Source organism: Podarcis bocagei (genome assembly GCF_964188305.1).
Source record: "Podarcis bocagei genome assembly, chromosome: 16".
NCBI lineage: Eukaryota > Metazoa > Chordata > Lepidosauria > Squamata > Lacertidae > Podarcis > Podarcis bocagei.
Window position 1 is genome coordinate 36,868,202 of NC_138142.1, and position 11,163 is coordinate 36,879,364.

At 46.6% G+C, this 11,163-nt stretch overlaps 1 protein-coding gene across 2 annotated transcripts; it reads left to right on the plus strand.

Moving 5' to 3' along the window:
* Positions 1–2,580: 2,580 nt before the first annotated feature.
* LOC308575610 (protein S100-A12-like) lies at positions 2,581–6,542 on the plus strand. Of its 2 annotated transcripts, none has more exons than XM_081174361.1 (3): positions 2,581–2,807; positions 4,566–4,729; positions 6,207–6,542. In XM_081174361.1, the coding sequence occupies exons 2-3, from the start codon at positions 4,589–4,591 to the stop codon at positions 6,384–6,386; spliced, it is 321 nt and encodes a 106-aa protein (XP_081030487.1). In that variant the 5' UTR covers positions 2,581–2,807; positions 4,566–4,588; the 3' UTR covers positions 6,387–6,542. The 2 variants fall into 2 exon arrangements, with proteins under 2 accessions (XP_081030487.1, XP_081030486.1); XM_081174360.1 differs by lacking the exon at positions 2,581–2,807 and adding an exon at positions 2,824–2,969.
* The last annotated feature ends 4,621 nt before the right edge of the window (positions 6,543–11,163 follow it).

The following is an 11,163-nucleotide window of genomic DNA, read 5'->3' on the forward strand; positions in this document are numbered from 1 at the left end:
GAAATGGAGATGGGTTTTCATGGGGGCTTCAGCAAACAAATAAATCACCCGCTGATGTGGAAATACGGTATACAGAACGCAAGACTGGAGAAATGAGGAACTGGAATTGGTAGATAAGCCCATCCCTCGTTGCAGCCAATAGTTGTTCTTGCCTCAGAGAAAGCCTATTGGCATGAATAGACATGAATGACACAGGTCTATTCACTCCAGTAGGTTTCCACAGAGTGTAAGTTGGTTGCGCATAACCCACTGAACTCATTTCATCACAGCTGCAAAATTTTTTACCCAGCATGAAAGGTTGCACAACACTTAGTGTAGTTTCCGAGAAGCCCCAGGGCCACCCATGCTCTCAGGAGCAAGCCGTTTTAATTAATTTATCTTCATTACATTCTAGGAAGCATAGAAAGAAAAAATATTGCGGCTGTCGAAAGTATGTTATACACTTGAAAGAAACGGACTGACACAACGTAAGATGGGCAGCTGATAAAAAACTGAAGAAAAGCACCATAAAGAGTAGGAAAAAAATATATATATCACACACACACACCCTACCACTGCAGTGTATCGCATATCCAAAACATATCCACCAGGCAGGTAAGCATGTTATTCATTCTCCCAGGATCAATGAGTTAAAAACAAATTACAAAATTTATACATAAAAATTCAAATGTATTTTACTGTTTTAGAAATATATCACATGAAAAGGAAAGGTGTGCCTACATCAAATAAAACTTATTGTATAGCGGTAACAGGGGTTCATAGAATTGTAGAGTTGGAAGGGACCCTGAGAATCATCTAGCCCAGCGGTTCTCAACCTGTGGGTCCCCAGATGTTGTTGGACTACAACTCCCATCATCCCTGACCACTGGTCATGCTGGCTAGACATGATGGGAGTTGTAGTCCAACAACATCTGGGGACCCATTCTAGCCCAACCTCCTGCAATGCAGGAATACAATGCAGCTGTCCCATATGGGGATTGAACCTGCAACCTTGGTGTTACCATCACTACGCTCTAACCAGCTGAGCTACGCTGACTTTGCTCTTCAATATTAGTAAATGCTATAAACTCAGACCACACCACAGTAAACATATCTTTCTCAATCTGACCCTGTACCGTAGGAGCAGGGCCGTCTTTTAGAATATGAGCTGCTGGGGTGCAAAGATCCACCCAGCGCCCCCAAATTAACTATTATTGAGCTTTTTTTGGGAGGGGGGAAGCCAAAGTTGTTGACCTTTTTTCAGGGGGGAAATTGCTCGCCTGTAACGACGACACAGTGGAAGAAACTGCTTTTGTTTCCTGACTCATTGGGAAATATTTGATGCTACGTAGTAACGGAGTGATGGGGGTGGGAACTTTCGCTCCACTGCTTTTCACTGCCGCTGATCGAGAGGGACCGGTATATAGTACGTATACATTTGGCACCCACCAGAATTCGGCGCCTGAGGGTCCTGCACCCTTTGCACCCCTGGGTAAAGACGGCCCTGCGTAAGAGCCAACTTCTAGGTTGAAGGGCATTACCATTCAAATGGTGTACATGCGCCACATCATGTGATTGATAATGTGGGGCGGGGTTTACCTGGGGCCCACCCTAATATTTTATTTTGTTCAGTATTTTTATTCAACCCTGCTTTGTATAACCCTCATCTTGTTTGTTAATTTTCCTAAAAGCACATTGCGCAGTCCCATACCGCTTGGTACCAATTTGACAGTGTAGTGCCTGATAAATATTTTCAATGCCTAACTATGGGCTTATCCACACTGTCCGTTTGACCAGATCTGCGCTTAGAAGCTCCACATCAGAGCGTTTTGTTTTTGCCCCTCAGCTTCTGCCGAAAAGCTGCTCTTCAGCGTTCCATCGGAGCAAACTTCAATTTGGGTTTTCCGTTTGCTCCGATTGAGCTTTAAAGAGTGTGTTTTTGTGGGGAAAGCCCTGGTAGCAAAAAATAAAGGGTGCTTGGAGATGGAGCTGTTAAGTGTGGACCATGTCCGGGAAGAGTGGAGGAAAACTAAGTGTGGGTAGTAATAATAATAATAATAATTTGTACCCCGCCCATCTGGCTGGGTTTCCCCAGCCACTTTGGGCGGCTTCCAACAAAGATTAAAAATACATTAAGTCCTATAACACTTCTTGCAGCTTGTAACAGATGTCCAGCATGCTCCTTACTGCATAAGTCTACGTTGCCTTCTGTAGAAAAACGTAATGAAAACAACTGTGGTTCAATCTGTCGCCTTGTTGTTTTATTCATTTCGGTGAAAGCGGATAACCCAAATGCTTTCACCTTTAGGCAATCCTACCATGCATGGAAATACTGCAAGTAACAGGAGTGGCATCCTCTCTAATAGTTTGGTGAGGATCCTGGGTGAATCACTGCGAACTTTCTAGGCGGCCAAACTCCACTGATATATTAATTTCAAAACCCATTCCTGGTTCCTCACTGAAACCGAACTGAAAGGAGGCTTCACCCAGAGTTTGCTCCATTGATCTGACTCCATTTCTTGTTCCCCTTTGATTTTTTTAAAAGAATCTTAAGAACCTACAAAGGACCACCACAAGATTCCACCCTCCTCCATTATCAGATATTGTTATTTCTTTTTCCAGAAAGGAAGAGTTGTCTACTGGCTACTTTTTGTGTGGAAAAAACCAGCCGGCTTTCTCGGAGTTTTACAAAGCTTTCAAAAGGATTGCCTCACAGGCTGTGCAAACAAGGTGCTGGAAAATGACAGGGCCTGACCGGCCTTAGCAGGGGGGAAAAACCCTACAGCGGTGTGTAGCTGAAGGAAGAACACAGATATCTTAAGCAAGAGGTGAGTGGTGCAAGAGGGAGATGGCTTGAGAAGGATCAAAGGTTTTGCAACTAGGGTGGGTGGGAGCAGGGATCTGGACAGGGACTATAAGAAGAGGGGCTGTCACAGGGCTCACCACCACACCTTGGCTCATCCTAGCTCTCTTGTTGATCACCGACCGAGGTAAGCTGGAGAAGAACGGGAGGCCTTCTTGTGCTGTTTTCAGGTTTTAGCTTTTGCATTGGACGTTGGGTACTAAATCTTTTTGAGAGTAGCAGCTTGGGCAGGCAGGTATGCAAAACACGTGTCTGTCTGTCTGTCTGTCTGACTTTCTCTCTCTCTCTCTCTCTCTCTCTCTCTCTCTCTCTCTCTCTCTGGATACCAGCTGCTGTTGGACACCAACTCCCAGGCCTCCCCATCTCTAGATAGTCCTCCATGCAGAGAGCATGTTAGAGAGGAGTATTTCTCCTAGATGGACTTGGTGACGTTGATGGGCTCTATCTTCCATCATTCTTGACCATTGGCTATGCTGGCTGGCACTGATGGGAGGTGAGCCCATCTGGAGGGCATCATACTAGCTACCCTGGCTCTAAGGCAAGTCTCCCCAACCTATTTCTTGCCAGCTGTTTGGCACTGCAACTCCCATCAGACCTAACACTGTGGCCAATGGCCAGGGATGGTGGGAGCTGAAGTCCAAAACAACAGGAGGACACCTGGTTGGGTTAGGCTGTCTTAGAGCAGAGGCAGTTGTTTTGGTGCTCTCCAGATGTTGCTGAACTCTGACACTCATCAACCTTGAGCATGGACCATTGACCACTGGAATTTGGAGGTTCACCAAATTGACTCTGTTTGCTCAATGGCAGCCTTTCTCTAACCTGGCGCCATCTAACTGTTTTGGACTACAACTCCCATCTGCCCTGACATCATGACCCTTGGCCAGAGCTGATGGGAGGGAGCTGGATTCCAAAACATCTGGAGGGCAGAAAGGCTGTCCTAAAAGGATTCAGATGGACACCTAGCAGGTGGTGTGAAGAGGTTATGCTCTCCTGATTACGTTTCCTTACTAAGCTAGCATTCTCTGTATTCTCTTGTCTTGAGCAGATTCTTGGCAAGTGTAGGAGAATAGTAGAAGCTAATTTTGGTGGCAGCAAATGGGGAAGAGAGGAATGTGAGATGCTTTGCCTCATGACCCCAAATACCTTAGCTCAGGTGTGGGCAACCTGCTGCTCTCCCAAGGTTGCTGAACTAGAACTCCCATTATCCCTGCTCATCAGTCATGCTTTCTTTTGGACTCCAAAAACATCTGGAGGGAGAAGAATTCCCTACACCTGATTAGCTGATATTGGAAGCTTGACACTTTCAGTCTGAGAGGGTGTGTGTGTTTGTGTTTCAGGCAACAAAATGGCTGGACTTAGCTTTGGTGTGAATTCAGAAATAAGGGTGCGTCCACCAGGGGTGTTTTCCAGATGTTGAGAGAGACAACTCAACACGTGTGTTTTTATTTCCATTTCATTTACTACAACACCCCAAAATTTCATTATTTTAAGACAAGCCCAAAATATAAATTGCACGTCTGCATTAGAGAATTAAGCAGCTTTTAAGTAACTTAAATGAACAAGTTAAGTAATAAGATTCAAATTATGTAGGGCTCTATTCCTGACCCAGCTGGTTGCCTCTTGCGTTTTTAAGAGTGAAGGAGGTCTCTCATCTTCATGGCCTGACTGTGGACTTCCTGGTGGAATCTGATAGGGTTCTTCTTATGTTCATATGTCTATCTAGGTTGCCAACCGAAAACCTTCAAAATGTCCAAGTCCAAGACTCAGATGCAAGTCATGGCTGACCAGATGATTGACATCTTCCACAAGTATGCTGGGCAATCTGACACTCTCGACAAGCAGGAGTTCAAGAAGATGATCCTTGAGCAGTTTCCCGACTGCGTTGAGGTGAGGTGGAGAGCAGAAGGGCATGGGCAACTGCCAGGCACTTAAAGCCCAAGCTGGCACATTGGCATTAAGGTGCAGGGGATGTTAAGATGGCGAGGGACTAGCGTCTCCCCAAGACAGTGTTTTGAAGCATGTTCAGATGAAAGCAAAGTTTACTTAGGGATGAGTGGATATGTCCATTTCAGTTCCCCTCATGTCCTCCTTTCCCAGTCTGAAATTCAGTTCTCCATACAGCTTTTAAAAAGTATTCTCCTGCTATCTACCAATAAGCACACTTTAAAATGCATTTTTACAGAACACACACCTTTTTTTTTTGCAAAGCAATCTTCCCTGTTAGAATGCATTTTTTTTCACATTACTGTAGTTTAATGCATATACTTTTATATACTTGTACCTATTACTTGGCTGGAGAAACGCATTGCCAAATCCAGAGAACTGAGGATTTCAAGTGATGCCTGGGTTCTGAGTTGCGGACTGCTTGGGAAAGTGCTGGTTTGGTAGATTTGCCTTAAAATGTGAATTGGATCAAATTTCTCCCCCTTCCCTAAGTTTGTGTTCGTGTCTGTGTGTGCGCACACACTTGTACACACACGGCTCCATCTCTGCTCACTCATCTTGCCAAACCCTCACAGCTCCTTCCACCCCCAACAGGGAATGTGCAAAAGATAGGGGAGTTCAGGCTTACTAAACCTACAGGGTAAGCCCCTCCTCACTCCATTAAGCAGCTCACCTGGGCTGGCCTGCCATTCCTCACCCTGCAGTTCGTGTGGCCCCCTATCAGTGGCTGCTCCAAATGCGGAGCGTGTCGACATTCTACATTTTGCTTTATATAGGAAGATACATATGGGGAAGTTGCAGGAGGTAGCGGGGTTCAGGACCTCTCAACCACCTCAAAACAATGCCTCTGAGAAGAGTCTGGTTTCTGGATCATGCCAAAAGCCTGTCTAGTCTAGAATCCTTTTCTCAAATACGCCAATGGGAAGTTAGCCTGAAAGCAGGATGTGAGTCTGCTTCTGAGTTAAACGCCCACCGATGTTACTCTGTGTTAATTTCATTCTGCTAATCTGAACTACAACTTCCATCCATCTCAGTAAGGTTGGTTAAAGGCCAGGGAGGATGGGGTGCAGTTTGTTTTCTCCTGCCCTAGAGAGTAGGACGTGAACCAATGGCTTCGAGTTATAAGAAAGGAGATTCCAACTAAACAGAAGGAAGAACTTTTTGAGAGTGAGAGCTGTTTGACAGTGGAACGGTTGCCTTAGGAGGTTGTAGACTTCCTTCCTTGAAGGTTTTGAAGCAGATGTTGGATGCTTTAGCTGAGATGCTTTAGCTGAGATTCCTGCATTGCAGAAGGGGGTGGACTAGATGACCTTTGGCATCCCTTCCAACTCTACAATTCTAGTCTAATAGTGTCAGGAGGGCCACAGTTGGGTTTTCTGATGGTCTGATAGCAATAAACCTCTACTCTCAATCCCTACAGTGTCCACGTAAGAAACAAGCGAAGGAGCAACTCTTTAATGAGCTGGATACAAACAAGGACAACGTAGTGAATTTTGAGGAATGGACCCGCCTGGTTGGAAGATTCCTCCATTGCTCCCATGAAAAGTTCCACCAACAACATGGCGGACAGCAGCAGCAGCAGCAGCCACAACAACAGTGAGAAGGAAACCCAGCAAATCCTTCGGGAGATGGTGCTCAGGGGTCTGTGGGATGACAACCTTCTTAACACCCACCCCCTCCTTCCTACATTCTCTAGCTAGGAATGGAAACTTTTGACAATAAAATAAGAAGCAAATATTTCACTTTGAAATCCTCAGACGTGTCATTTCTTCCCAGCTTCGGCAAGCTGTTGTCAAATGGGCTTTTCTGCACGGTATTCAAGCTCTTCTGTGGGAGAGGACAAGAGAGTTGCATTTTCACCTACCTTATAAGTTCCTTCATAGAATCATAGAGTTTGCTAGGGAATGGACTCTATGACTCATAGAATCATAGAGTTTGCTGGGGAATGGACTCTATGACTCATAGAATCATAGAGTTTGCTGGGGAAGGGTCCCTATACCCAGAAGCATCCCCTGCTGTGGTGGTTGCATCTTAGGACCTGGGAGACCAGAGTTCAGATGTCCACAATCTTTCTGGGTGTGACAATGGGCTGTTTCACTGTCTCTCAGCCAAACCCAGCATGCATGGGTGGTTGTCAGGATGGTAGATAGATGGTAGATAATTTTATTACGGTTGGAGACCAGCTTATTGTCAGGATGTAACTAGGAGGGGGAGAACCATGCATGGTCATCTTGAGCTTAAGAGCCAAAGGCAGGTGGGACCAACGAATTCTAAGACTTCCCCATACTTCTCCTCTCTGCTGAGTTCCGTGGGGCTGGTGCCCATTGCAACCAATGGGGCTAGCAGCAAGTGCAGGCTAAACCAAATAATTCTAGCTTAAATCCCCAAAGTTTAAACTCCCCAGTCTTCCTGATGCCTTCTGGATGTGAACTCACATTCTCTCAGCCTAACCTGCAGTGTGTGTGTGTGTTTCTCAGGATATAACAGGGAGGGGGAGAACCACGTGTGGCCGCTTTGAGCTGCTTGGAAGGAAAAACGGGACACACATGTATTAATAGGGAGACCAACTATGGGCTCATCCAAACATCTAGACTCGGTGTCCAAACATTTCTGTTTGTTTGCTTGCTTTTTGCTCCAGTGAATCTGAGCAAACGACAATACAAGGAAAACCCGAATGGCTGTTTGTTCCAATTGAGCGTTAAAGAGGGGGTTTTTCTGGCGAAAGCTTCAGGGTGGGGGTGAGAAGCACCCAAACACAGAGATTTAAAGTGCAGGCCCAGAAAGAGAGTGGTAGAAGATAAGGTTGGATGAGCCCTGTCTAGTTTTGTCCCCACCCTCCTCTTCCCTACTGAGTTATTCAAGAGGCAACACTAGTGGGGTAGGAAAGTTTGGGGGAGGGGAATCACACCTGACAACCAATGTGTTTCAGATAGCACATGGGTAAAGGTAAAGGGTAAAGGGACCCCTGACCATTAGGTCCAGTCATGACCGACTCTGGGGGCAAGAGAACGCAAGAGAGCAGTGTCTGGGTTTGCAAACATCAGCAGGAAACATGCACTGATTCAGCTGGATGAAGTGGCAGATGATGAGGACAGGAGGCCACAGATTGGAGGGGTTTCTTTGTGCATCCTGTTTCGGGTCAGGCTGGGAAATGGCCGAGTAGTGGGATGAAGATGGAGAGGAAGGCGACAGATGCCACAGAGGAGATTGTTTTTTGAAAGCCATGAAGACTTCCAGAATCTATCCCTGGATATAGGAGTTTTGGATTAACTTCTCATTTTTTCTTCAGCGCACAGTTGGGATCTTGGGATCTTGGAAGGGTAATCTTACAGGGCAGGAACATAACTGGGGGTCTGTGGTTGTTATTTTCCCAGAATATAACTGGGTCAGGGCCCAGAGGCATTATGGGGTAGTGAAGATGGGGGTAGCTGTGGCCATCTTCCCAAGCACTTCTCCTTTTCCCCCAAGCTCTGAATAAAGGAGGGTCTGCTTTGGAGCCTGCTCGGTTGGCTATGCTATGAAGCCCCCGCTTTGGGGCTTCCAAGCACCAAATCACCTAAGGTCATTTGCAACATCTGCTGATTGGCAGGTGTGTGGGGCCACCCACCTGTCAAATTTGGTCCGTGAGGCAGGATCTGATTATTATTATTATTATTAAGCAACTACTCTATTCCAAACTTAAAAATGGAAAGCGTAATGCGCCAAAAGAGGTTTAAAGACTGTCTCAAGGCAAATCTTTAAAAATGTAGTATAAACACTGACAAGTGGGGTCGGCTTTGAAGACACTCGAACTCAGGATGCAAGGGAGAAACGTGCTAAGAGGAAGCCACGCTGGGCAAATCCACACACTCCCGCCCGGAAACTAATGTCCCCACTGAGGAAGGACATGTGGATCCAGAACTGGCCTCCACAATCACTTACGGACTCATTGTTAAAACTGTGTTTATGGAAGACAATCTTACTTGGCTACGAGTGATTGCCAAATAACGATAATGGTTACGATATCGATAACGATATCGATATCATAATGGTAACAATAACAACGATATTGATAACGGTAACAGTAATGGCAATGGTAACGATATCGATAACTATAACAATATCGATAACGGTAACGATGTCGCTAACAACGATAATGATAACAGTAACGGTAACGATATTGATGATAACGATAACCGTAACGATAACGGTATCGGTATCGTTAACAGTAACGGTAATGGTAACGGTAACGAAACCCAATGCGACAACTGCATTATAACACTGTGACACCAGATGGCGCTGCAGTTTTTTCCAGAGCATTTCCAGAGCGCATTTTATAGCTGTGTAAATGCAGCCTTCGAAGGTGGAAAGGCAAGTGGAAAGGCAAGCTTGGGTACTTGTTCTTTTGTTATATACTCCTTTTAGTGACGAGGGACGTGGGTGGCACGTTAAACCACAGAGCCTAGGACTCTTTACCTTTCCAGCTTGAACGGAAATAGTTAGAGGACAGGAGGGGCAGAAACTGCTGGTCTCTTAGCTGAGCTGACAGTCACTGAAGTCTCTCATCTCTCTTTACTGTAGTCTGATGGAATGTGTCTTTTCAGAAGGCACTTGAGGAAAAAGCCTGTTTTACTGCTATCTCTCCCTTTGCATTTGCTTCCAGTTTGGGCTGATATTTGGGCCAAGGAAAGGGCTTCCAGCTGCCGACTGCTTAGTCTAAAAACTGCCACCTTGTGCAATAATGAAAATCAGTTCGACAAACAAACCCACCCAGCTTCTCTTGCCGAACCCAAGAGGACAAAGAAAAACAACCTGGGCAAAAACAAGAGGGACAAAATCAGTTTGTGGGAATGGATAACTGCTTGCCTGGAAACACCATGTTAAGCAGTCAGGGCTTTCCTCAAAGAACCTAGGGAACCGTAGTTTGCCAAGCAGGCAGAAGGTTGTTGGGAGAACCTGTTTCCCCTTACAGAGCTACAATTCCCAGACTGGTTAACAGTCAACCCATCTTCCCATGGAACTCTGGGAATTGCACTCTGGGTGGGGTCCTCCTAACAACTCTCAGCATCCTTGACAAACTACAGTTCCCAGGATTCTTTTTTTGGGGGGGGGGAGGCCGTGAGTCCATAACGGGGTATGATACTGCTTTTAATGTACAGTGCAAATGGAGACCCATTTAGCATTTGTCTAAGTGTCTTTCACTTTTAATTAATGTCATCCTTATTTTGTCTTACTGAAGCATTTCTTGTCTTTTGCATAGAGAGGCCAACAAATGTTAATAATGATGTCTGGCATCCGTCATCTCAGGAGACAACGGAGGAGGGTGCCTTTGGGGGTGAGGTCAAGCTGTTGGAAGGTTGCAGTTCCTGCTGTGGCTGTAGAGACCGATGCGGGAGAGACATGTTTCGCTGAAGCTGGGGCACATGAAGGCATCTGGTTGTGCTATTGCAGATGAACGATGGCATTTTCACTCTGAGCTTCTCCCAGCAGTCATTTCTCCTCTGGTCGCTGCTATTGATACGTGACTTGACTGCGGTTATCTGCCAGGGATTCCCAACTGGCAGGGTTGATTTTGCAAGCCTTCATGTCATGTTTGTAGACAGCATTGGCCTGCCGATAATAATAATAATTAATAATAATGTCAGAGCTGCCCTAGGTCCCAGCTCACAAAGGACCAACGCCACTTCGTTGTTATATACAAAAGTCTTTATTGAAGTTCAGTTTGTCTTTCACATCAGCAGCGTGCAGCTCTACATCTGAAACTCTAGACCGCCGAAGCTCCGTCTGAGTCCCCTCCCCGCTGACACCAGTTTAAGATCCTAGCCTTGCCCCACCTCTTCCTCTGCTCTTTCCTCCTCTGGGTCCTCTTGTCCGCTGGGGTTTCGCCCTTCCTAGACTCTTCTGACGCTGAGTCCCCTGATTCTTCTCCCTGCCTCCGACGGGCTTTAGGACCTGGTTCCCACTCCGGGCTTTCTGCTGTCCCCCGCACCTGTACATTTGAACTTGGCGCGCGCGCCCAGCCACCAACCTTCCTCCGGACCGTTACACTGCTCTGGTCACTGCTTCCCCCTTCGGGGAGGCTAGCTGGACTTGACCTCCCCTCCATTCCCCCACTCTCCGATGGAGGCGTGGTCAGTCTCGATTCATATTCTCTCCCTGCTGGGGGCGACGCTGGCTCTGACACCTGGGACCCTTCCCCCCCACTACGCTCTGGTGGGGAAGCTGGTCCTGATCTCCAGCTGCTGCTTTGGGAGTCCCCGCTGGCCCCCCTTGCTCTAACCATCGGCGCCTCCTTCTGGGAATCCTCTGATTCACTGGAGAGGCTCATGGAATCTCTCGGGTCACTGCTATATCCCCCTACGCTGCTCTCCGATTCTTCCCCTTCGCTCTCCATTTCC

Bases quoted from the DNA above. Each gene is read 5' to 3' on its own strand.
- LOC308575610 (XM_081174361.1), top strand. From the start codon at position 4,589: ATGTCCAAGTCCAAGACTCAGATGCAAGTCATGGCTGACCAGATGATT. The intron at 4,730-6,206 runs GTGAGGTGGAGA...CAATCCCTACAG, and splicing joins AGTTTCCCGACTGCGTTGAG to TGTCCACGTAAGAAACAAGC.